At 33.9% G+C, this 26,774-nt stretch overlaps 1 protein-coding gene across 2 annotated transcripts in view; it reads left to right on the forward strand.

Moving 5' to 3' along the window:
- Nucleotides 1-4,048: 4,048 nt before the first annotated feature.
- LOC136040543 (lachesin-like) overlaps nucleotides 4,049-26,774 on the forward strand; it is an 83,533-nt gene continuing 60,807 nt past the window's right edge. The window contains exons 1-3 of one of the 2 annotated variants that reach the window (XM_065724745.1): nucleotides 4,058-4,138; nucleotides 11,471-11,607; nucleotides 19,690-19,781. In XM_065724745.1, coding sequence (XP_065580817.1) covers nucleotides 19,706-19,781 — 76 coding nt within the window. In that variant the 5' untranslated portion in view covers nucleotides 4,058-4,138; nucleotides 11,471-11,607; nucleotides 19,690-19,705. Of the gene's footprint in view, nucleotides 4,139-11,470; nucleotides 11,608-19,689; nucleotides 19,782-26,774 lie in introns of both variants that reach the window. The other variant, XM_065724744.1, reaches the window with a different exon arrangement.

Here is a 26,774-nt window from a genome sequence, read left to right on the forward strand (position 1 = left end):
TAAATGGGTGCCTGGAGGAATATGGGGAAGGTAAACAGCACGGATTTGCGAAGCAAAAGGTGGCCGCCCCTAGCCCCCTTTGTATATCCTGGCTGAAGGGCCATAAAACGGAGATCAGCACCGCCGGTAAGGACTGTATAGTCCAATGCCGTATTTTTTACCTTTTTATTCCTTATAAAGGTAAGAATTTTCGATTATTTCTTTGTGGACTTTTCTTTAACTACGTTAGAATCGGATTGTCCCCAACCGAGACAGAGTAATTAATAAGGGACTAATAGAGATCGGGGAAATAAAGTACGTGGTTCGTGCAGGGAAAATGATACTCCTAGTAGAATAATTGAGTTACTCTGTCCCGATTGAAGTCAACCCAAATAAGATTTTCTGGCCTTTTAAATGAGTGATATGAGATTGGGTTGCAAATTTAGGTACAATATCAAAGCCAACTCCCTACTGATAGTGTTCCTTTTTTACGTAGAACGATAAATAAGAAGACTTATTTTTTCTTCGACTAATATTCTTGAGAAGGAAAATGTTTACAAATCTCATTTGTAAACATTTATGTTTACAAATTGTTTCTTTGTGATATACAAATCTCATTTGTATATCACAAATTATATATATATATATATATATATATATATATATATATATATATATATATATATATATATATATATATATATATATATATATATATATATATATATCTCAAACAGTTCGGGGTAACGAACTGTAGTAAGGAGTGACCCAGCTCAAAAGTAACCAAAACTCTAAAAATGGGTACCAATAGTTACGTCAAAAAAATCGCATTTTAATGCTGATTTTAAATATCTAAGTTTCATCAAGATTAGTCTTACCCATCAAAAGTGACGAGCCTGACAACACTTGCCTTTTCCTCCTCAACGCCCCGCTCTTTACGCTTAAGTTTTTTACTGTTTTAAAAAGTAGAGTAAAGAGAAAGAGTCAAACGCCCGAAAGCCCCTTTCATGTACGGAGTAATTTCTGTTCGTTTTAAGTTTTAATGTCGCTCCTTACTTTCAGTTAAAAAATACTTGTTTTTTATTTAATATATATATATATAAATCTGTGTGTGTGCGATTGTGTGTTTGTGGTTTTTAAATATTTCATCTGGATAAGGTAAAAAATGAATTTTGGAGGCAAAAACAGAAAAATAAAATTGTGAAGTTTATCTCATTAATAACTTCAGAGAATTTCAATCTATTATAAAGTTGAATTTCATCACAAACGGTAGTAATCTGATAAGCAAACAGCTGTTTGTAAAATCAGTTCAAAGCCGTTTTGGCTTAAGTTTTAACATTAGGATAAAATAGTTAGGCAAACAGACTACAGTTTATTATAGATCCCTGTTATATTCGAACTCCAGTCTTAGAGAGAAGATTGGGCCTATTGTCTAAGCTGAATAGGTTTATAAGGATGAATAGATTGTAAATCCCAAATACAAGACAAGACTTATGTTTTCTGACAACAACAATTCCTTAAAGTCTCGGACAAATTCAAATTTTTAAATTCAGTATGGAGTTTATTAAAAAAAAAAAAATATAACAAAACACCTGACCTTTTTTAATCTTTCGATGGTTTGGGGCATATCAATCGCTCAAACATCTGTAATATCATTAAATAAGGAAAAATATAGTTAACTTCGAGAAGAATTATTTACGCATAGACTCAACTCTATTTTTTTTTAATAAATCCTTGTGGTATTCACAAGGTACAATGCTCTAACCCTCATTAATATAGCTTATCTTATGCCTGAGATTTTTTGGTGATCTTGAAACACTACTGCAGATTCCATGCCTTGTGTCAGTTGTGTGATTACCTGACTTGGGTTCGTTAAAAAAGGAAAGAACGTAGCTTGCTAGGCATTATGTGAGGCTTCAACATTTTTGAAATTTCTGGTACCCCTCCCCCTTCCACAAAAAAGAACCGGCTGTCCTATATCCTATTAAATACTGCTGGAACTATGTGACACTCTATAGTCGTTACTTCTATTAGATTAAAGAATTAAAAAACAAGTTTTTTTTAACTGAAAGTAAGGAGCCGGGGTTGTCCCCTCTTCAACACCTTGCTATTTACGTTAAAGTTTTATTATTTTGAAAATTGAGTTTCGACAAAGAGTCAAACTTTAGCGTAAAGAGTAAGGTGTTGAGGGAGGGCAGGCCTTTTCACATAATGTATAATTTCTGTTTGTTTTAAGTTTTAATGTCGCTCCCCACTTTCAGTTAAAAAAAGATTTTTTTTTGTAATTTAATTTCTGAACGTTTTTCCACTAATATCGTTTCAAATTTGGTTCACCGTACATGAAAAATTAAAACGGAATTTTTTTATTATTCTTGGTGGATTTATCCCGTATGTAAAGGGTTGCCCCCTCTTCAATACCTTGGTCTTTACGCTAAAGCTGTTAGCACTTTTAAGAAAGATCCCTATTCTAAGTAAACGACCCCTGTGTTTCAGTAGCCGGTTTTAAAAAATTGGGACGAACAGTCAAACTTTAGCGTAAAAAGCAAAGTATTGAGGAGGGGCAAAACTTTATATATGGAATAATTCTTGTTCGGTTTTCAAATAGAGTCGGTAAATTTGGCTCACCCAATACGAAATATACCCCTCTGTCTCACGAAAAACTTCTCTATTGAGATTTCATCCAACGTAAAGTGCACCCCCTCTCCTTGTCAAAATTCTGTTTAGCATCCTTTCATTGGAATAAGACTTTAATCTCTAATTGGTTTCTCGATCGCTCCAAAAATACCCGCTTCCGTGAAAATCATTTCACAGAAATCAAAACACGCGAAAAATAGCCTCCAGATGATTCCCCTGAAACATCTCCACATGAAAAATTTGACAAAGAGAGCGTAAGACTATTAAACAGAATTTCATATAATAATTCTGTCAAATCCCCCAGCGTAACATTTCCTCTGGAAAATTCAACCCCGGTAATTTCTCTCCCCAAGAAAGATTTTCCCTATAGAAATCCACCCCAAGCACAACCCCCTCTCCCAGAAAAATGTCTGTATACTTTCCAATAATAAATACTACACGGAAAGAATGGGCAAATTTCATTATTTAAAGACCTCTCCCCATGGACTTTGGAGTCATTTTACACCTAACGACATAGTTATTTGATCTTTCGACTATGCTGAACAAAATGTTTATCTCGAGATTTTGACCAGATTACATTAGAGAAATATTGGGCATGGGAGGGGGCCCAGTAGCCCTCCAATTTTAGGGTGTGTTTCCTCTCAATATTAACAATCAGGGAAATTTTCTCGTAACTTTTGATGGATGGCGCTAAACCTGATAAATCTTATATATTTGGAATCAGCATAATAAACTCATTTTGTTGATGTATCTATGATATTAAAATTCCTTTTTTAGAGTTTTGGTTACTATTGAGGCGAGTCGCTCCATACTTACAGTTTGGTATCACGAACTCTTTGATACAGTTTAAAACAAACTTTGGCAATTTTACGAATGCTTTGGTAATTTTGTGTTCACATACCCAATAAGTTTTAAACCAGCCTGAGACAAAGCAATCCCCCTCCCTGCTTTAATATCCTTTCAACCTTTCCCAGTCAATTTTAGAAAGATGTGTCAAATTAAGTACAGATTATAATGCATACTTTAGCCCAATTTATTTTAGCCGAATTGTGCCCCCTTTCTTATACACCAGGGAATTGGTTAAAGCACAGGGTGTCCTTCCTTGGGTAAATACCAATACCAACACAACGGCAAATACCAGCATTCTGGATAGAAGCCGAGGCTTTTCTAGCATAATCTTTTTAATTATAGAAAATCCTCTCAGATGTTATTAAAATAAAAATAAAAAAAAACTATCATAATTTGAACTCAGAAGTAGCGCTTATGATTTTGAAGTAATGCCGTTTATATTTTAGAGTATTTCAGCTCTCAGTTCATTTAACATTATGGGCCTAGATTAATACATCATAAAAGGATATCCCAAGGAAAAGACTCCCGCGCATTTATCCCTCTCATGTTTACGAATTATTCGACAACTTAGCTCCTCGAATTTCTTAGTTTAAGATATGCCTCTACGGCTTTCACAGGATAGAAGCATATTGAAACCAAATGATTAATTTTTAACATAGATTCGGAACAATAAAATGTAAGTAAACTAAAAAAAATACTATTAGGATCTTTTTTTCAAAATAGTAAGAATGTGTTTGATCGTTAACCAAAAATGACCAAACTGACCAAAAATGACCAAAATGACCAGTTTTGACGGTCGCAAAGACGAGTATACGAGATGAGTAAAAACTAAACTATCTTCTGGGTTGGCTGAGATAACACCTCCGGTCAGTCATCATGTGGAAAAACAAGAAAAATTTCCTTGGACCTGTTGACATGGGTATATACTTTGTTTTGTTTGTTCGATAATACTCGGAAGAAATTTTGGAGTGAATGTAAATTAAATAATGTATTTAAGTTAAGGTGGTCTAGTTGCACAAAGGATGTCTAAGTCTGCTAGTTCGAAGTTCAAATTCATTCCATAGCCTTTTCAAATATTTTTCACCATATTGCTTCTCATTTTGATTTCGATTTTCTATGTATTTTTTACCTTAGATCTTCTGAACCATCTATGCCTCAAGAGGCAACGAAGGCATGTATGACCTAGGGCAACGAAGAAGGTCCGCATATTATCCATCATGTTTGCTGCCATATTGATGTCCTCCTGTTCTGATTGGATGGAGGTGTGAAGGCTTGGTGAAACCATTTGGTAGGTCAAGTACAATGTATTTCTGGGTCCTCCCTGGCTACAACTTCCTGAAGCTTGCCTACATGCTACGCGATTTTGGGACTCTGTGCTCGTTCACACGGGGGACACGTCTCAAACTCTTTACCGTCAAACCCTAATGGTGTCAGTCACTTGAGGTTGTAGCCGCAGTGGCAGACTGGTTTACCGTCTTCTCTGACCAGCGAATGATCAATATTCTCTGGTGGTACAATTTCTCAAAAGCCAAGACTTCCCCTCTTTTGTTCCTGATTCAGGTGCCGTATTTCTGTGGCCTTAAACAGCACTGGCATAACATTCTTACTAAAAAGACTTTTCTACAGACCCATTATGTTTGTTAGTGTGTCATTAAAATGAATAGCTCAGAATATCGGGCACTGCCGTCGAATGACTATAGCCTACTCAGACCGTTTTTTTTTCTGGAAAAGGGGAGTACGGCTCACTAAATAGTAACGTAAATTAAAACCCCTTTTTCACTTTGCCCTTTTTTGATCACCATATTATCAGAGGATTACTATCATACTGTAGACTATTCGCAATTCCTAACTGGCAATTTTAACTTCTTTCAGGATGCAGTGGAGTTCGCTTCAATCCTAATCACGCGGTCCAGCATAAAACTGTTAGCTGAGGAAAAAGGGACGAAAAGTAATTGACACCGCAAATTTTGTTATTCAATTTACTATGACTAACCTTAAAAGCCTTTGCCGCACTATGAGGAAGAATAAAACTGTCGAAGATTCATGGAATAGTTCCCTTTGGATTCCAAATTTAAAACCATTGGCCTTTAACCTCCCCACCTGAATAGCTATTGGGATTAAAAACCACTGGTAAAGGCCAACCTCCCACATGAATAGCTGTTGGGATTACTTTGGGACTCCGAACTTCGGAGTTTCATTATAGTTAATTTGACTACATTCAAATTATCTATAATTCTAATTAGGTCCGAAGGTCGAAAGTTCGGTTCTTGGTCTGGAAAATGCCTATCAGGTGAGATTTTCAGAGGAACTCAAATTGAGTTCTTTCTAAATACTTTAATACCACCTTTGTCTGTGAGCGGTATTCCCGACATTTATAAGTAACTGTAAGGTGACTATACCCATTGACAGAAAAGTCTACTAGAGTTCGAGGTAAAACAATTGGAGTAGATGTTGTAAGAAGAGAAAAACGCTTGATGTTGATTGTAGTTCGACTATGGTCAAATAACCCACTCATAATTATGACCGTTGCGGTGCCATTGTGTGCCCAGTTCGTAATTTTTTGAAGTGAACTATATCCAACATTCTCGCATAAAATTTGTGATTGGCGATTCTGCGGTAATATTTAATGCGTTTTCATCCTGAAATTAGAAAGAGGGAAGCTTAGAGCCAAGAGTGTATCCAGGTTTTTCTTTGGGGGGGGCTACAAAAACGAATCAAAGTTTGTTTGCATGCAGTTTTGCCGTTTTTTACGAGTCAGACAAAAACCTAGGGGGGAGGAGGGGGGTCAAACCCTGAAACCTCAATGGATACGGCTTTTCTTAGAGCAGCAAAAAATACGGTATTTGCTACAAATACATAGTACTGGTACGGAATAATGGGAACAAATTAGTGTTTATACAAGGTTTTCAAACCAAGATCTTGTCATTTCAATTATTGTAGAAAAGGTATGATGTTAAACACAAGGTAAAACAAACACATTTCATTTATAGGTTTCTGCTGTTTTATCAATAAATATACCTATTGTATTGCTGTGGCCTTAGACAAAACAGACTCAGCGAATACCAAGATTTAGCTAAATCTGACTTGCTGATTACTTTGTACGCACAAAACTTCTTTCAGTAGTTCTTTAATTGCACTTTGATCTTAAAAATAATAACACACAATAATAATAACATATCTGCAAAAGTGAGATGGGAGTAATCACAGCTATTACCCGTGAGATAATAGTTGCAAGTGATACTCCACAACTGTGATCACTCCAGAAATTTCCTCTTCCGTGGAAATTATTTCTCGGAAATCAAAACACGCAAGAAAAAGCCCCTGGTTAATTCCCCTGGAACATCCCATATGAAAAATTTTTACAAGAGAGTGTAAGACAATTAAAAAGGATTTTATATGGTAATTCTTTGAAATACCCCCAGTGTAACTAACGTGAGGTCAGGCCAATTCAGATTTAGTCAGATTCCAGAGCTAGAAAAGCTACCATTGGAGTTCAGACTATTTGAATTTTTGGGAATTTTACTAAGGCCAACGAATCAGAAACTTTTTTTTTATTAATCGTAATCCGTACAGGGAACAAAAAACTAAATAGGAATTCTTCTTCTTCTTCTGTCCTGTGGTGGCACAGTAGGGTTGGCCACTGCTACGGAACCCACAGTTCGATTTCAGCTGCAGAAACACGTCTCAGGGCTTGGTATTTGATTCTGAGGATAAAGTTTTGCCAAAGCGTCTCAATAACAATTCAATAAGAAGCAGAAGAATTCTTTCAAATGTAAAGAAAACCCATTCTGCTATAGATGAATAAATAGTCCCTAAAATGAGCAGAAATTAAAATTAGAAATCAAATCAAATCCAATACGAAAAGGAACCACCGACAGGAGTAGGGCTAATTCTCCTTAGGGTTATCGCTTACCACAAACAGCTCGTCAGAAACAACCATTTCTTAGCAGAAGATGATCGGTGGTTTGTTAAATAGTTCCTTGTTAACTAAAGTTTTTTCAATAAATTATTAACTAAGAATGTATTTTATTTATTTCATTATTAAGTAAGATGTATTAAATTAGAACGTGAAGTCGATAATTTAAAGGGTAATCGCGTATTAAATGGTACACACTCGAGTATTTGAATCTACACATCAGACAATAACTGGTTTATGTCTGTCAGCATTTGAAGAAAATTAGCTTAGGGTCTGTTGAAATCTACGTTTTAGGTATATTTTTATTAAAAATTTAGTATTTGGAGATGGTATTTTGGTTGTATTAGGTATTTAATATAATATGTTCTGTGCGGGCCCCCTGTCATAATTTTTGCTGTAGTTTTCATAATTGTATTACTAAAGTATTGCGTTTTCATCTTGTTTTGTATGTTTCATTAGAATTAACATAACTTCACTTCTAAATGTACAAGTACAAGTAGATATTCACTTCTAAATACAAGTACCATTCCTAGTACTATTAACATCAAATGAAAACATTTTTTTGCCCCTGGCTCCATCTTCGGTCTATTCATACCTGAAAACCGCGACTTTTTATTATTTTTTTCCCGTCGTTAAACAACTATAACGATCTCCTTGTTGCATGAATCCTCTTTTTGGCTACCACACTGGTAACCAATGGTGAAACCAAATGGTAGAATGGTGAAAATTAACAAGCGCATACTTTCCTTGTTTACAAACAAGCCTAACCAAAAAATGTTAATACCAATTTAGAAATAGCTCATCGTCGGGTATTACATAGGGTGGTACAACCGTTATTTTCAGTCAAGCTGTTGAGCAATTACAGGCTAGTAGGAATATATAAAAATTGTATATAAAATTATATAGTGATTATTTAAATCAGACAAAATTAAAGATTCTTTTGATATGTTAATTACCGGATAAATATTACAAAACAAAATAGCCTAGTTTTTTTTCTAAAAATATATGTTTGTAGGTAAGTCAATCAACAAATAATTTGAATTTTTAAATCTTGAATAATTTCAATAATATCCAAATTGATACAGAGTTTAGATTTATCGCAGTGTTGACTTTTCTACAGCAATCAGGGAAGTTATAGTTCCTAAAGTTCAATGACAATTTTTTTCTGCTGATTTTTCTGCTGATTTTCTGCTGATTTTTCACACACGTTCCTTATTTTCAAAATCGGCGCCCGCTAGGTGTAAATCAACAGAACTGCGTATAAAGATATTTTTCGTTAAAAATTAAGCAAATTTTTCAAAATGCAAATGGTTGTGTCAGTTTCCACTTACTCAATTTAAAGAACCGCCTTTCATTTTTAGATTGTATGGCACTTTAAGATTAATTCTTAAATATTTGACTTTTTTTTCGTTGTTTTCAAGTTCCGAACCATTATTTACTATGATGATAAAATAGATTTAACTTCGAAATTAGTTTTTTCGTTAAATAATCCTTTTATAAATATATTCTTTTTAAAATATGGCTTTGTTTGCTTAAAATTCTGAAATACAAATTTTAACTGGAAGCTATTTTTCTTTAAAACAGTTTTCTGTTATATAGCTTTTATATAAGTATAACCAAAAAACTTTTATTACGTAATTCCCGCTAATCACGATTGTTTTCATCAGTATACGTTTTTATCGCAACTGGAGACATAAACAATATGTTCTTAATAACAGAAAAACAATTTTTTTTTCCATTGAAAAAGATGATGCGTGACAGCGCTTGAACAAAGCCTTTGTGAACATGCTTGCTCCACAGCAGTCTATAATCTTTTTTTTTATCACTTTTGCGTAAATTTATTCGATTTATTATTTTTTCATTTCTTTGATTTGTGTAGAAACTTACCCTGATTACAATTCATTTAAGAAAACGTCGAAAGCCGCTACAAGAACATAAAATCCTTAGTGGTGTCGTTGGGGGGGGGGTAATTTCCCCCCCCCCACAAATAATTTCGAGAAAAAAAATCATTAAGTAACTGTAAAACTGTTGCTCGTTTTAAGTTTCAACGTCATTCTTTACCTTCAGCAGATAATTTTATAAATGAATCCATCCTCATTTTAATATAAAATAAACGCGAATAAAAAGGACCCCTTACACTTTGTACATTAATGGTTACACAAAAATACCGCCTTCGAAACCTTATCATCAAGTAAATAGGTGAGCCTAGTCCATGGGATAATTGCGAAAATGTACTATATGTCCTATTTCGCCACGTTGGTTCAAGTCAAATCGTTTCCCCTGATAGATAAGGGTCCTTTACTTCCTAAAATATATCATCAATATAAGTCTTTCTTGTTTTAAAACTTTCAAAAACGGAAATGAATCCATTCTCTAAATATATAAATATGACAGAAGTGGAATGACTGAAAAGCAAGAAGCCAATGAAAACAAGAAAATTTTCATTGAAACACATGAAAGAAATAATCAAAAAAGAATAAGACTTAGTGTTTTTTTATGATAATATTCGTACTGCAGCTAGGTAGGTGAAATTGGTTTTAGTTTAGTCATGTAAGTTAGTAGGGGGAAGAATCAGCTCCAGAAATAATTTAACTTTTTTAATTTTGTACTTCCAGTATTTAAATCAAAACTCCATTATAGCTCCACATCCTTTTGTTTTTAATTGAAATGCCTTAATAACGTTCTATTCAATGCGTTTTAGATTCACATTCTAGCATATAAAAATATACACATAAAGTGAGTAAAACATAAAGGCAGTTCTAGCAAATGTAGAACTGCCTTTATGTACAATTCATTGAAGAACAATTTTTTTAAACTGGAAGTAAGGAGCGACATTAAAATTTAAAACGAACAGAAATTATAGCGTATATGAGGGGAGCTGCTCATCCTTAATACCTAGCTCTTTACGTTAAAGTCTTTTAGTACTTTTAGAAAAAGCTTCTTATTATTCTATTTAAAAGAACGTAGTGTTTCAGGAGTTATTCTTAAAGAATTGGGACGGAATTCAAACTTTTGCGTAAAGAGGGAGGCGTTGAGAAGGAGCAACCCTTCTCATATACGCATTAATTTCTGTTCGTTTTAAGTTTTAATGTTGCTCCTTACTTTCAGTTGAAAAAAAACTTCTTATTCTTTTATTTAATTTCTGATCGTTTTTTTAAATAATGCCAGGAAATCTGCTCACAACTCCACGGAAAAATCCCTCCCCCTGACTGATTTATTCTCTACACTAGTGGTTCTCCAATTTTGCTACACACATCCCTTGGGAGTACGCAAAAATTTTAAAGGAGTACACGGCCAACCAATAAAAAATAGACCAACCCTTTAACTCTAGGACTGGCAATTTTATTTATATTTTAGCTATAGTTTACTTAGTATCGGTAACTGAGAAGGAGTACCTAAAATGTTTTCTGGTTAAAAAGGGGTAAACTGTCTATATTAGTTTAAGAACCACTGCTCTAGGTAATCCAATCCTGGTGAAAATTTACGCAGGACACTTACCCTTCATATCTCCACGCGTAAAATTGAATCGACAAAGAGAAAGCAGGACATGAGAAGAATGTTGTATAGGAATTCTGGCAAATTGCAACAGTGTAAAATTTCCCCTGAAAAATCCACCCCCTGAAAACTTCCATCCCCACGACAAATTTTCCCCGTGGAAAATCCGATCTGTAGAAAATTCGCCCCCTCACCCGAAAAATGTATGCATACTTCCCAATAGCAATTATTAAACGCAAACAGTGGGTAGATTTTGTAGCTTAAGGACCTTTCTCTGGGGGCTGTGGGGGGGGGGGGTCATGAAATCTCCAAAGGTATATTTATTCAGCTTTTCAACTATACTGAACTGAATGACAATCTCAAAATTTTGATCAGACGATTTTGAGACAAAAAGGCCGTGGGAGAGGGCCTAGTTTCCCTCCAGTTTTTTTTTCACTTAAAAAGGGTACTAGAACTTTAATTTCCGTTTGATTGAACCCTCTCCTGATATTCTAGGACCATTATTTCAATACAATCATCCCTGAAAAAAAACAACAAATAAACACGCAATTGTGATCTTTCTTAAGGCACAAAATACAAAATTCCACATTTTTGCAGATAGGAGCTTGAAACCTCTGCAGTATGGTTCTCTGTTAGCTGAATCTGATGGGATAATTTTCATTAAGATTTTACGACTTCTAGATGGGTGTTTTCTCCTTTTTTCGAAAATCAGGCAAATTTGTAGCCTCTGATGGGTAAGACTAAACTTAATGAAACTTATATATTTGAAATCAGCATAAAAATGCAATTCTTTTGATATATCTGTTGGTATTGAAATTCCTTTTTTTAGAGTTTTAGTTACTATTGAGACGGGTCGCTCCTTACTTACAGTTCGTTACTACGAACTGTTTGAAAATACTACATTCTAGGTTTCTGTAGAATGGAGCTTGAAACCTCTACAATAGGATTCTCTGATACACTGAATCTGATGGAGTCATTTTCAGTAAGATTCTATGACTTTTAGGGATATTTTTCACTTTTTTCGATTACCAGGTAAATTTCTCAGGCTCGTGGTCTTCAGTTAAGACTAATCTTTATTAAGCTTATATATTTGAAATTGGCAACATAAGCCGATCCTTTTGATATATCTATTAGTATCAAAATTTGTTTTTTAGAGTTTCAGTTGCTATTGACCTGGGCTGCTCTTTACTTACAGTTCATTACCACGAACTGTCTGACAATGGTGATTGCCCCTGAAGAAAGTTCCAGCTTCTGTTAATTGCTGTTAAAATTTCTGTCGACTGGTGGTGCTTTCTTCCCTAAACTTAAGTAGGAAAGTATACATTCCATACACAATTCTTCAGTTCTTCGGGTCTTCAGTCCATGCAAAGATCTTCAGAGGTCATAATGCATAACACTTTCTTCCGTAAACATAGGGAAAGAAGTATCTAGTTCACGCAAAGTTCTTAAAATCTTCAGTCCACACAAAGATCTTCAGAGGTCTTACTGTCAAGAGGTGGCTCTTTATACTCTAAGCATAGGGAAGAAAGCGCACAGTCCATTAAAAAAAGGTTATTATTCAAGACGTATCTGCAGTATTATTAAAAATTAAACCGTATAGCATAATTGCACTTCAGCAATCGGGGAAGGCTAGTCTATCTTTTGTTACGAGAGGGGGGTGGTAAAGCCTCAAGAACTGAATTTTGAAGGTCAAATTAACTTTTGGAGAGATATTCTTCTGGTCGATAAAGGGGTGACCATTTGCATCTGTTAATTTGAAGAATATATTTGGACTAGGGATAATGGTGTAAAAGCATCCCTTTAATTACAGAAATATTCTTATTTTGAAGTAAAAGTTCATATCTATGCACTTTCCACTTAATAAGATTGAAGAGTCTCTCATGTTTAGTGTTTGTTACGTAAGTCCCCATCCTGTATATAGTTGTTAAATTTAGTTACAATGCAAATTGTATAATGTATTTGCTGCTTTCAAACTGCTGTATCTTGGAGATTCACTTATTATGTAAGACAGTTGTTAATTTTTTTCCCCTTTTTCTCAAGTGTATCAGCTCTTTGACTTTTTTCACTTTTATTTATATAATAAACTAAAATATAAACTATTACAGATATAAATCACAACACTAGGGACAAATTTAAATTTTGCTAACGTGTAGCGATTAACTATATAAACAATCCTAAAGACATCCTAAATTAAAAATAATACCCAAAAAAACTACATAAACGTTCCAAGAAGCATCCTACACTAATTAAAATAATAATTAAAGGAAAAAAGAAAAAAGACAATCACCTTCTCTCAAATGCCCCCAGGGTAACAACCGTCATCCAAATACAACTCCTTCCACCCCAACCCCTTCAACTCAATCCTCCCTCCAGCCCTATAGCCCACTCCAATCCCATCCCCCCTAAATAAAAAAAATAAAAATCTAATTCCCCAACAAATACTCTTTAAATCTTTTTTAAACCGTGGGAGGTGCTCAGCCTCTCTAACACTCAAAACAGGTGAATTCCATACAGAATTCCTTTCCACAGAAATTTATGGGATTTCAGAGTTTTCTGACTGCAACCAGATTAGTGATATTCCCTTCAGGACTGTGTAGAAGTAGATTTTATATAACGAATGAATCAAAGAATATACAAGGTCAAGTGGTTAAAATAAGGGTATAGATAAAATAGATGGTGGTCATGGACAGCTTTTTAATCAACCCAGTTTATCTCCCACATCAAGCTCATTATCTCAGATTCATCAGCTTCCACAATTGTTCAGATGATATCAGACTTTTCTTTTAGATAAATGCAACCAAATTATCGATATACCCTTAAGAACTGCGCAGGAGTAGATTACGTTATGAATGAACCAAAAAATATACAAGATCAAGTGACAAGGGTTGAGATAAAATGGATGGTGGTCATCGACAGCTGTTCAATCACCCCAATTCATCTCTCACATCAAGCTTATCATATCAGGCTCATCAGCTCCCACAGCAATTGAGGGGATTTCATCTTTCTTTTTTTTGTAGATAAATGCAACCAAATCAGTGATATTCCCTTAGGACTGCAGAGAAGTAGATTTTACATAATGAATCAGCCAAAGCATATACAAGGTCAAGTGGTCAAGGTGGTGATGAACGTAAAATAGAAGGCTGTGAACAAAATTTCCATTTGTATAAAGACAACTAATTCGGGGTGTGCCCTGTAGTGTCTGTGTTGAAGTACCTAATTTATCTTTGGTTCCTACTGCCACTTAGATAGGAAATATCAAGCTCCTAATGCCACCTAATGCCCATATATTATACAACAAATGGATCTTAAAAAAGAAGTATGTCGAAAAACAGTAAAAAACTATTTAGTGGTCAATTGAACTTATAAGAAACTAAAAAACGTTTTTATGGTTGTGATCACCAGTCAAGAGAAGTTTGGCTTTTTTTACTTTCCAAGAAAGTCATCTTTTTACTTTTTTAAAGTTCTGAGATACAAGAAGGACTTGGGAGTAACTTAAATCCGTTAAGTCCACCGAAGTTAGTTTTTTCAAGTTTGAAGCTAGAAAGCTAATCCTTGGGGTGCAGCTGACTCTGAAACACTTCTAATCCGAAGAGAATTATTTGCAAAGCATTTTAAGTCAACCCCCTCTAAGGAAACCAGGAGTTGATGAGTAAATTGGCTTAAAACCGTTTAAGGCTAATAGGGAAAGTTTAAATATGGATTTTCAAATTTCAATTTTGTCACACTTTGAACAAAGACATAAATCCGAACTGAAATTTCGGATTTATGAACTGAAATCCGAACTTCGTTAAGATAGAAGGAGAAATTAATAGCTTGCTGAAGTGACTCATCATAGGTTACATGTCTTCACAGTCAGTTCTCTTCAAAATAGCTAACTGCATTGAGCGTTTGAATCTCAAAGCTTATTCTGAGAACTTGTCTTGTTTTGGATTATGGCCATGGCAGATGTCGTTTCAGGGGGACGGAGGGGGCACTTGCCTTGGGCACGTAATGTTAAAAGGTTGCCCATTTTTAAATAAACAACCTGATGGTTATAATCACTATGTAATTTTTGAAATTTTATTAGAATAAAGTAGAGGGTGCAATTGTAGGTGAATATAAGCAAATTAAATTCGAAATTTTCATTTTTCCCATATCTTCACCACAATTCCTTGATAATGTGAGTAAGTAGATATTTTTCAATTAAAGGTTATGTTTCATGTTTTTTCAATACATTTTGTGTGAAACCTGTTCCTATTTTACAGGGTGTTGAAATAATTAATAATTTGCAGAGGCTAAAGTAAGAAAAGTCAGATTTAAATGAATGGAAAATTTGGATAACAAATGAAAATCATTTTGAAGTTTACCTTGAAAATTCTTGGGAGACAGGAGGGGGACTAATCAAGATTTCTCCCCCAGTTTAAGAGAGGCCAGAATGCCACTGGGCCGTGGACAGGGCCCAGTGTCACGGTAAAGTTGTTACGGCCCTGTCCACGGTAAAGATATCTCTTTTTGGGAAGATACAAAAAAAGGTATTTTACAAAGTATAGGGAGTGATTTCCCTTCTCCCCTGTCGGTATTCTCACCGGCATTTAGGGTTATGTGTCATGATATTCTCTTTTGTTTTATTTTTTTTGCAATATAATAAGCAGATTGCACTGGATTTAAATACTGTTCATTTAATTTTATATATCTTCGTAACTCGTTGCTGTAAACTCGACAAATTACCTAAATTTGAACACCTTGGGCCGCACGTAGGGTTATGTGTCACGATGCTCTCTTTTTCTTTCTTTTTTTCTTAGTATAATTAATCTACAGTTTGTTTTTCTATATATTACTGCCATGCCGTGAAAAAATTCAACCAGACGATGATGCTTTATGTACCTTGGTGTAAAATACTGCCAGTTGATCGAATCCGAGGGGGCTGACTTCCTGCCACCTGGTACACATCACGTAGCGCCGTATTTGCCACACAGTTCCGCCACGTTTGACACAAGACACCCCGATATAAATGATTTCTCATAGAAAGCATGGCCCCGAAAGATTCTTATGTCAATTATTGTCAGGGTTTCATATTAGGGGATGGAATAATTTGTCTTCCAATCCAGAACAGGCAAAAAACTTTCGACAAAAATAAAATGATAGTTGGTCCTGATAGGCGGTATGTTTGTCCCCTTTATAATGATGATGATGAAGACTTGGATCATTTTCTCTGGAAATGCCCGGTGCTCTTGGATCTACGGGAAATTTATTTGCATGGGATTAATTTGATGCTTCCGGGTATTCTGCAAAATAGTAACCCAACCACAATATTTCGAGTGGGAGTGTATATAGATAAATCCTTAATAAGAAGAAAAGTTTTATATGACTATTTTCTTTCGTTGCTAGATTAGGCACTTTTCGCGTTGAATTCTGTTTTTTGTGCGTGTTTGTAATTCGTACTGTTGTTAATTTCCTTGCTTGTTTGTTATTTATTTATATTTTTGTGTGTATATGGCCCATGGGTTTTTGAAATACACTTATCTATATATCGATCTATTGTTCGGAAAAAATTACGCATATTATTCATAATATCTGGGAGTCAGTTGAAGACCTTCTTTGTTCTACTTTCTACTCTTCTTTTTATTCTTCTTAATTCTACTAACATTTGGGATTCTTCTATTTCTTTCTTTGGTTGGAGGGAGTATGAAAACCTTTGTACAAAATTGGTTGGATTTTATAGTGAAACTAATTTGAAAAAACAATAATTTAATTATTCAGCCGTGAAAAATGAAGAAAACAAAGAACTTCGGGAAAGCAGAATTACTAAATCATCAGTAGCGCAAAAAGAGAAAAAGGACAGTTTGAAAGATGGAACCATTATAAAAACATATAAACATTAAAAAAAGAAACAGTTAAAAACCAAAAAAGGAGGACAAAGATGCCTTGTAGTTTTAACTCGCTGTATTGCTTTTACGTGTACTTTTTAAATGTTTCGTTGGTCAGGTTTCTCCTCTACGCACAATTTTTATTGTTTGTGGTTTCTACGACAGATTAGTTAATTGAATTTAGTGTTGTCTTTATTTCCTCCGTGGCTAATAAATTTTCTAATGTTGTGGTCATTTATCTTTAAAAACAATTAGTTTTTTTTTCAAATATAGCAAAAGTTCACTCCTATTAATAAGCATATTAAAACAAATATTTTTGAAAACTATTAACCTATTATTTCTAGATCCGAGACATTTGAAAAATTTTAAATAAAGTAATCATTGATACAATGGGTAATTCCTCTTCTACTAAAAAGGGGGTGAATGCACTGGAGTTCTTTCTTGGTTTTTTAAGTAGCTTTATTTATGTGATGAAAAGTGGCTTATATGAACTGAATTTGTCAAAATTAGAAAAAAAGGTCAATCTTGAAGCTGATCAATCGATTCAAATTTTTTTCTTGCATAGATAGCTATATACCTATAATCCAAGAGTAAGGGGAGGGGGCTTACACAATAGTTGCTTCGATTCTTTTCAATTAAATAAGAATAAGGTGTTAGAGTAGTTCGCAAGTAGATATGCACTCTTATAACCTATAAAAAAAAGGGATTCTTAATTTTAGTCCATATCTGTAAAACAGAAAATGCTGGTTAAAAATTGTATTTCATTTCATTATGGATTCAGTTTTTTTCAGAAAATATAAAGAGCTCAAGACACGTAATAACAAAACTGTTGAGAACCAAAGTAGTGTAGCATAGGTGCAAATTTTACGTTTCCCGTGAAATGTCGGAGTAATCATGAATTTCTGTATATTTTTCAATATATCCGATTTTTTTCCCCTATTTTTTAAACTTAAAGAGGCTAGTATTGCGGAATATTGTATTAAATAATCATTGTGCAATGATCGATTCGCGAAAATATAAAGGAGGGTAAGGATTTTTTTAACACAAAACAAATACATTTTTCAAAATCTAGGTGGGGAAACAAGCTGGGTGGATGCCCCTCACCAATTGGGTCCCCTCAATAATTATCAAAGGATATAATAGTAATTAGTACGTATAATGATGGTGTACAATGTAATATTTATATAATGTTCCAATAGGATTAGTAAGTAAATATAAGGTTCTTTAATGTCATTAAATAAAAAAAAAACAAGTTTTTTTTTAACTGAAAGTAAGGAGCGACATTAAAACTTAAAACGAACAGAAATTACTTCGTTTATGAAAGAGGCTGCTTCCTCATCAACGCCCCGCTCTTTACGATAAAGTTTGACTCTGTCTCTCAATTCTTCTTTTTAAAACAGTAAAAAACTTTAGCGTAAAGAGCGGGGCGTTGATGAGGAAGCAGCCTCTTTCATATACGAAGTAATTTCTGTTCGTTTTAAGTTTTAATGTCGCTCCTTACTTTCAGTTAAAAAAAACTTGTTTTTTTTAATTTAATTTCTGAACGTTTTTGAATCAATGCATGTTTTGATTTTGGCTCTCCGCAGAGGAATAATTAAAACGAAATTTGCATTTTTTTTTTTTTTGGCTAAATGGCTTTCTCATAATTTTGATCGAATGATTTTGAGAAAAAAGAGCGGGGGAAGGAAGCCTAGTTGCCCTCCGATTTTTTGGTTAATTAAAAAGGCAACTAGAACTTTTAATTTTTTACGAACATTTTTATTAGTAAAAGATTTACGTAACTTATAAATTAGCTTACGTAAAGAACTTTTATATTCTCATATTTTTATTACATATATGAGGGGGTTCGCCCCCTTGTCAGATCCTCGCTCTTTACACTAAAGCTTAAATTTTGTCCCAATTCATTAAGAATGACCGCAGAATCACAAAAGCCGTAGAATAAATAGTTGAAATTACTAAAAATACTTTAGCGTAAAGAGCGAGGTATTAGGAGGAGGTGAGCCCCTCAAATGGGTAATAATTCCTGTTTGTTTTAAGTTTTAATGCTGTTCCTTACTTCCAGCTGAAAGAACTTTTTCATATTTATTTTTTCATTGTTTTTTTAAATAATGCTAGTAAATCCTGCGCTCCCTTCATGGAGATTTTCTTCCCCCATGACAAATTATCGAGGGAAAGTTCCTCCAGCATATCCCCCTCTTCTCAACCCCTCCCCCAACCAAAAAAATCCTCCTGAAAACGCCTGTACACTTCCCAATAGCCATTACTATATGTAAGCATTGGTCAAAGTTTGTAACTTGTTGCCCCTCCCATGGGGACTGTGGGGGAGTAAGTCGTCCCCAAAGACATAGTTATAAGGTTTTTCGACTACGCTGAATAAAATGGCAATCTCAGAATTTTGATCCGTTGACTTTGGTAAAATAGTTAGCGTGGGAGGGGGCCTAGGTGCCCTCCAATTTTTTTGGTCACTTAAAAAGGGCACTAGAATTTTTCATTTCCGTTAGAATGAGCCCTCTTGCAACGTTCCAGGACAACTGGGTCAATACGATCACCCATGGGAAAAAAAAAACAAATAAACACGCATCCGTGATCTGCCTTCTGGCAAAAAATACAAAATTCCACATTTTTGTAGATAGGAGCTTGAAACTTCTACAGTAGGGTTCTCTGATACGCTGAATCTGATGATGTTATTTTCGTTAAGATTCTATGACTTCTAGGGGGCCTTTCCCCCTATTTTCTAAAATAACGCAAATTTTCTCAGGCTCGTAACTTTTGATGGGTAAGACTAAACTTGATGAAACTTATATATTTAAAATCAACATTAAAATGAGATTCTTTTGATGTAGGTATTGGTATCAAAATTCCATTTTTTAGAGTTTTGGTTACTATTGAGCCGGGTCGCTCCTTACTACAGTTCGTTACCACGAACTGTTTGATAAACGTCAAAATATGTTACTAAGATTTTTTTCTTAGGTAAGTGACCTAAAGGATGGGCCCGACTATGCAAGCAACATTCCTTTTCTTCTTGAATTTTGGATGGACTTTGGGAGCCGGCAGATCAGGAGGTAAGATATGAATTATCATTCGTGTCAGTATTTGTCCCGGTAGATGTAGTCAAGTTACGAAAGTAAAACAGTTCAAAGTAGGGATGAAACCTTTTAATTGACAGTGAACAGATATAAAATTATTTAACTGGATATTTTGAACACATGTACAGTGTTCATCATCAACAGTAAAGCTAAAAGACATGAATAAAAATAAACAAAATTTATACCTAATAAACTAATTACATATAGTTTATTGCTCTTATTTTTTTCAATGCAACAGCGGAAGCAAATCTCTTTGACCTTTTCGGTTCCGGTTCATTAGATTTAACCGACATATTACGTGGACAGAGGTCATAGCTCTTAGGTGAGGTGATATTTACTTTATTTGACCTCAGTAAATTATCATAAATTAAGTTCAATCCAAATTCACCTGTATCTCTGCTTATGGAATTATTCTTGAATAATTTTTCTTTTTTTAATTTCGATTGTTTCCCTGAAAATTTGCTTTAAACCTTGGTCCCTAGAAATCAAAGAAACATTTTCAAACAAAATAAAATGATTTGGATAATTATAGATATGTTCCAAAAGGGCCGACGTGAAATCTTCAGGTTTGGTATTTTGCTTTAAAGACGATGGAATAGAATTATGATGTTGTAGCAATCTCATTTTTAAATTATGGTTAGTACGTCCCACATAAGAGCTTCCACAAGTACATGGTATTTTATAAACCCCACTTTGTTGCTCTACGGAAGTTTGATCCTTTCCAGAATTTAAAAAAACTAGCCAAAGTATTACTACCTCTTAAAGCTACCTTTAAGCCATTATTTTGTAAAAATTCTTTTAAGTTTTTCACTCAACCATGGAACATATAGTAGAGACCAAATAATATTTTTCTTTTCTGTTGTTTCCAGAATATCGTCAGAAAATTCAAGGTTTTTTTTGCTTCTTTTCGAAAATTCTGGTCAATTAACCAGCCCGGATAATGATTACTTATTAAAATCTCTTTTAACAACAATAATTCCTCCTCAATGATTTTTGGAGAGCAAGTTCTGAAAATGCGGTCAGTTAAGGATGTAATTAAACCAATGTTTACTTGGAGAGCATGACCGGAGAAAAACGACAAAAATCTGTTATTGTTAGTAGGTTTTCTGTAAATCTTAAAATCCAGACTATTTTCATTTTTTAAAAGAAGAACATCCAGAAAAGGAAGTTTATTATCCTCTTCTAATTCTATTGTAAATTTTAACTCGACTCCCCAAAAATTAAGATATTCTAAAAAACTTTTTAATTCCTCCACCCCATAATTCCATACTGAAATTATGTCATCCATATATCTCCCCCAAAATTTATGTTTTAAAAAGTATGAATCTAACGCTATTGTTTCAATATTTTCTACAAAACAATTTGCTAATAAAGGACTGAAAGGGGCCCCCATGGGTAAACCATTTACTTGTTCAAAAAAACCCTCTGAATTGAAAATAATAAGAGAACGTGTTGCACAACCTAACTAAATTCATAATTACACCGACTTCCAAAACTTTTTCACCACTAATTAAGTCCAAATTTCTTTGTATCTTTCTTTCAAGAAGAATTTCTGCGGCTTTTACATCAATACTCGTATACATTGACACTATGTCGAAACTTGAAATTATAGAATTTGAAGAAATCTTCACTTCTTTTAGTTTTTTTACAAGTTCTGACGAATTATTAATGTAAGAAATTTGTGTAGACATGAGTGGTTTACATAACGACACTAACCACTTACTCAGAGCACTTGTTGGTGACTTTGTACTCGCAACAATTGGTCGTAATGGCAGATTTGGCTTATGTATCTTTGGAAGTCCATATAATTTAGGGCACAAAGAACTTCTTGGTAAGAATTTGTAGAAAAGTTGAGTTGTAATCTTCCCTTCTTCCTTCAAACTCTTTAACTCGTTCTTAAACTTCTTCGTATTAAGTGAGTCCGTCGGGTCAAAAGAACGTTTTTTGTACGTTTTTTCATCTTTCAGTAAAGTGTTTAATTTTGAATCGTAGCCCTTGGTGTCCATTACCACTAAAGTGTTACCCATGTCTGCTTTTGTAATAATAATAGATTCATCCCTTCTTAAATTATTAAGAATCTTTATGTCTTTGATAGAATTGTTAGGGATTTCTGGTTTTAAAGCAAACTCTGACAGGGTTTTAACTGTAGAAGCTCTTACTAGGCTAACATCTTTGATTAGGATGGGGTTTCTATGTAAAGATGTTTCTATTTAAGAGATAATTTCTTTTACTGGGACTTTATTAGTTTTAAAGCAAAATTTCGGACCTTTTTCTAATACGGACTTTTCTTGTAACTTCAGGTCCTTGATGAAAAATTAATTACACCTGGTCGAAGAGTTGACGAAGGTATTGCGGCTTTATTTTCAGATAATTTTGAAAAGTTTTCAAGTAATCTTTCTCTGGAAAGGTGAAAGTCATGATTGAAATGATTTCTTGTTATTTTTTGAATAAAAGAACGTTTTTTGTACGTTTTTTCATCTTTCAGTAAAGTGTTTAATTTCGAATCGTAGCCCTTGGTGTCCATTACCACTAAAGTGTTACCCAGGTCTGCTTTTGTAATAATAATAGATTCATCCCTTCTTAAATTATTAAGAATCTTTATGTCTTTGATAGAATTGTTAGGGATTTCTGGTTTTAAAGCAAACTCTGACAGGGTTTTAACTGTAGAAGCTCTTACTAGGCTAACATCTTTGATTAGGACGGGGTTTCTATGTAAAGATGTTTCTATTGAAGAGATAATTTCTTTTACTGGGACTTTATTAGTTTTAAAGCAAAATTTCGGACCTTTTTCTAATACGGACTTTTCTTGTAACTTCAGGTCCTTGATGAAAAATTAATTACACCTGGTCCAAGAGTTGACGAAGGTATTACGGCTTTATTTTCAGATGATTTTGAAAAGTTTTTAAGTAATCTTTCTCTGGAAAGGTGAAAGTCATGATTGAAATGATTTCTTGTTATTTTTTGAATAAAACAAAAATCACTTGCACTCACCTTTTTTTTATATAATATTTTCCAGGAAAAGTTTATCTTTCACTAATAAAGCTCTTTTTCTCCTTTTATCTTTAATCAGATGACTTAAAGTCTTGGATTGTAGACCTCGTTCGAACTTTTTTCCTTTAAAAGTGCCTAAATGTAGATTGAATTTTATTGAAGGTGGCAAAATCCTTGTTATATCAAGAACAAGTATTAATATACTTGTTCTTGATATAAAATGTTTTCATTTATTACCGCTCCCAAAATAGTTCTTGGTCGAAAGTGGGTGAGCAACACATCTATATCTACGAAGTTTCATAAGGCACTTTCAACCCTCTTATTTGGAATAAGTTGCCAGTGAGTATTAGGATGGCTGAACACCTGCTTTCATTTAAGAAAAGATAAAAGATCATTTGTTAGAAATTAATTAATTCTTCGGGGGGCAGGGCGGGGAAGGGGTGTTTGGAGTGTGGTATCGTCCGATTTTCGGGGCTGTTATGTGTAGATTTTTTTTTGTTGGGGGGGGGGGTTGAATATTATATTTTTTGTTTAAGTGAGAGAGATTGATTTGAAGTTTGAGTTGATTATGGTTATGTTGTGATTTTAATGGAATATAAATTATTACTTGTTACTGCCGTCCGTCTACAAAACTTTAAAGTTTTTCTTAGTGCGGCAGCATTTTGTAAGAGATGTGTTTTGGCTTTGTATGTGAAGAAAATAAAATAAAAAAATAATAATATAAAATATTAATAGCAGCCATAGATCTTTGCATGGTGCCAATTACAACAAAGTATGGTATGTTTATCCATCTACATAAATGTAGCCTCTGCATGATGCCTGTGTTTTCAAAATTGCAGTATTGTACCCTTGGGTGCAAGACTGCACCAATAGGTGAATACTAGAGGCCTATTTGGTACTTACGTATTATAGAGACGACACTTTGTTCTTGATCTGTTATGAAACCGGTTGTCTATTTCCACTTGGTAATAGATAATCAGCTTAGCCTGAGCAATATAAAGTACTATACAGGTATATTTTATTTCAATATTTAATATATAGAGGTGGTTAGGTTAGGTCAGATATTAAATATAATGCGTTCTGGGTGGCATACTCTCTTGTATTTTTTTTTAAAGTATTATATTTTTATCATTTTCATTTATTTTACTAGAATTAACCGAACTTGACTTCTTTGGTGTGGTAGCTATAACACGTAAGCTCAGCATATTGTTTAGCTTTTCTACAATTTTGATTAAAAGTGCTATGTTGAATTTTGATCCAATTTCATGTTGTGTCGCAATTGGCATGTGAACATAAAAGCACAAAAAGACGGTTATTTAATCTTAAAATAGGTGGTAGAACTCAAGAATTGCAATTAAAGTCCCTCTCCAAAGTTTCTAATTTTCATGTTTAGAAATTTCCCTTTCTAAACGATAAAGCCTGAGGGGCGAGGGAGTATTTAAAATAAATGATCCAGGGTTGACTCGCTCTTTACTGAGTCAACGCTGTTGTCTTGACTATAATAGCTATCTAAATTAATTTATATAAGCCAAAAGTCTTATTCCCCGAAAAATTCCCTTTTTTTGTTGGTGAATAATCTTTAATCCAAAAACAGTCATTGCTGCACAGCCGGAGATATATCATCTTCCTTGTCAAATTGTCGACATATTTCGGCAAACATCATATCATTCTGTAAACATAGATTATTTTGTAATGAATCCGAAAATGGAAAAAGCGGGAGGGTTAAAAACTTGGAGATTGTTCTAATGGGTGGTAAAGATTAATGAGGCAAAATAAATGGCATTTAGGAAAGATTTCTTAGACAATCATTATATTCCATTTCTAATTAGAGAAAGGGTTATAGCTTATGGTAATAATCTTTGTTCAAGACTAAAAAGGGATGTACAATCTACCAAAGATCAAATAAGACTGTTATTGAGGCAAAGTATGTTGGGAAGTCAAGTAAAACATGTCAATACCTTAAAGTACAAAGGATACCTCGATAAAATATTTTTCTGTCCCTGGACACATGTTAGGTCTAATAATATCTGAAAATCACGATTTGGTTTCCCAATTTCGTTATTTTGAAATAGGAGAGTTTTTATGGTATAATCATACTTTTGTCAGTGTTGTCACATTGAACCGTTAAAATAAATAATGAAAGCGAATTAGTTAAATTTGGCTGCGTTTTTGCTCGGTAAACCATCAGTAAGGCATATATATTTTTAGCAAAAAAAGTTTAATTCTTGTGACTACATATTTTGTTTTCGTGGGTAGGGGGAGGATGTGAAGGTGATTTATCAACAGATGTTTTCCTCTACTTCCCTGTATATTACAACACTATCTCAGTAACAACTTCGGATATTAAGTTGAAACTTTCAGGGCACGTCAAGGAAGATTTCGGACTAACCAAAAGACACAATATATATACTACTACTACCACTGCTGTGACTTCTTCTGTCTGCAATTCCGTCTATCTGCGACCACGTCTGCAGCTACTTACGACAGAGATTACTCGTGACTTTGACTACTTTCAAATGTGACTGTGACTGTTTGTAACTGTGAGCGCTCGTGATTCAAACTAATTGTGTCTGCGACTACTTATGATTGCGACTGAGGCTGCTTACGACTTCAACTAAATAGACTGTGACTACTTGCGACTGTGACTAAAAATACTTGCAACTACGACTGCAACTATTTGCGACTGCATCTACTTGTGACTGCAACTACTTTAAAAATGAATTAAAAGAACAAGCACGTTCAAGGTTGTCAAAATGGCATAGATGCAATATCTCAGGAATGGAGTAGATATTGGGTTGAAACTTACAATGAAAATTGAAGGTGGGGGGTGAACTAAATCAAAAGACAATATCTGCATCCAGATTGTCAAAACGGTGTTTATCCAATTTCGGAGGAGTAGTTGAGGATACTACGTTGGAACTTTTAGGGCATGTTGCTGAAGATGCTGAGTTATATCAAAAGATAGGATGTGTATCTGAATAGCCATTAGGACATGTCTACAATCTCTCAGGAACAACTTAGCAATTACATTAAAACTCTTAGGGGATGTAGAAGTAAATCAAGAGACACTATGTGCATTGAAGGTTGTCAAAAGGTTTTATATGCGATCCCAGGAACAGCTATAAGAGTAAAGCCAAAACTTTCAAGGCATTTTAATGGGGATCTTCGGCCAATATTTGTTTATACTCAAGAATATACCATAATAGTGATCATAGGGACTTCAGCCGTATAGAAGATTGCGCAGATTTTCTAAAAAATAATGGAGATTTTCAATCCATTGATATTAATAATATTCCACGTAACCATTCATCCAAAGATTTATTGTACAACAATAGTTAAAATTGGTTGCAATTTTTTTTGCAAAATTTCATGCAATCACTTTATGTCGCATCTTCAATATAAACCAAGTATATACTTAGAAATATATCTGAGAAAAATTCATATGGCAGATTGAAATTTCCCTTTTTTACCAATAAATCTAAAGTTTATACAAAAAAAAAATCAAACGAAAATCTACAAAATTTTTAATTTTCTAGAATGGGGACGCACACGTATTACCAAATTTGGCAAATATTATACAAAAAGTGACACTCTACAGCATCTGTTGCATTATTTATCTTTTAGAAGATGAGTACAAGAATAAGAAAATGTCCTTGAAAACTTTTCATCTGGAAAACATTGCTCCGTATTGGAGGATCTTTTTTCTTAACAATGATAAGGCTTTATTCCATTATCTAAACATGTCTAAACATATAAACATATCTAAACATATCATTAGACATATGTCTAAACATGTAAACATATCTAAGTATGTGCTACTTTCACATACTCTAATTCCAGCCAGGGTTTTAGAAAATAAAATGTTAATGATAATTCTAAAAGCACTTATTTAAGTTAATCTGATTAGTTTAAATATAGTTTAAATTGTTTTTAAATCAGAATTTAAGCTAATTTGTCATGTTCCTGAAGATATTTTCA

This window comes from Artemia franciscana, chromosome 21 (genome assembly GCF_032884065.1).
Source record: "Artemia franciscana chromosome 21, ASM3288406v1, whole genome shotgun sequence".
In the NCBI taxonomy this organism is placed as follows: Eukaryota; Metazoa; Arthropoda; class Branchiopoda; order Anostraca; family Artemiidae; genus Artemia; species Artemia franciscana.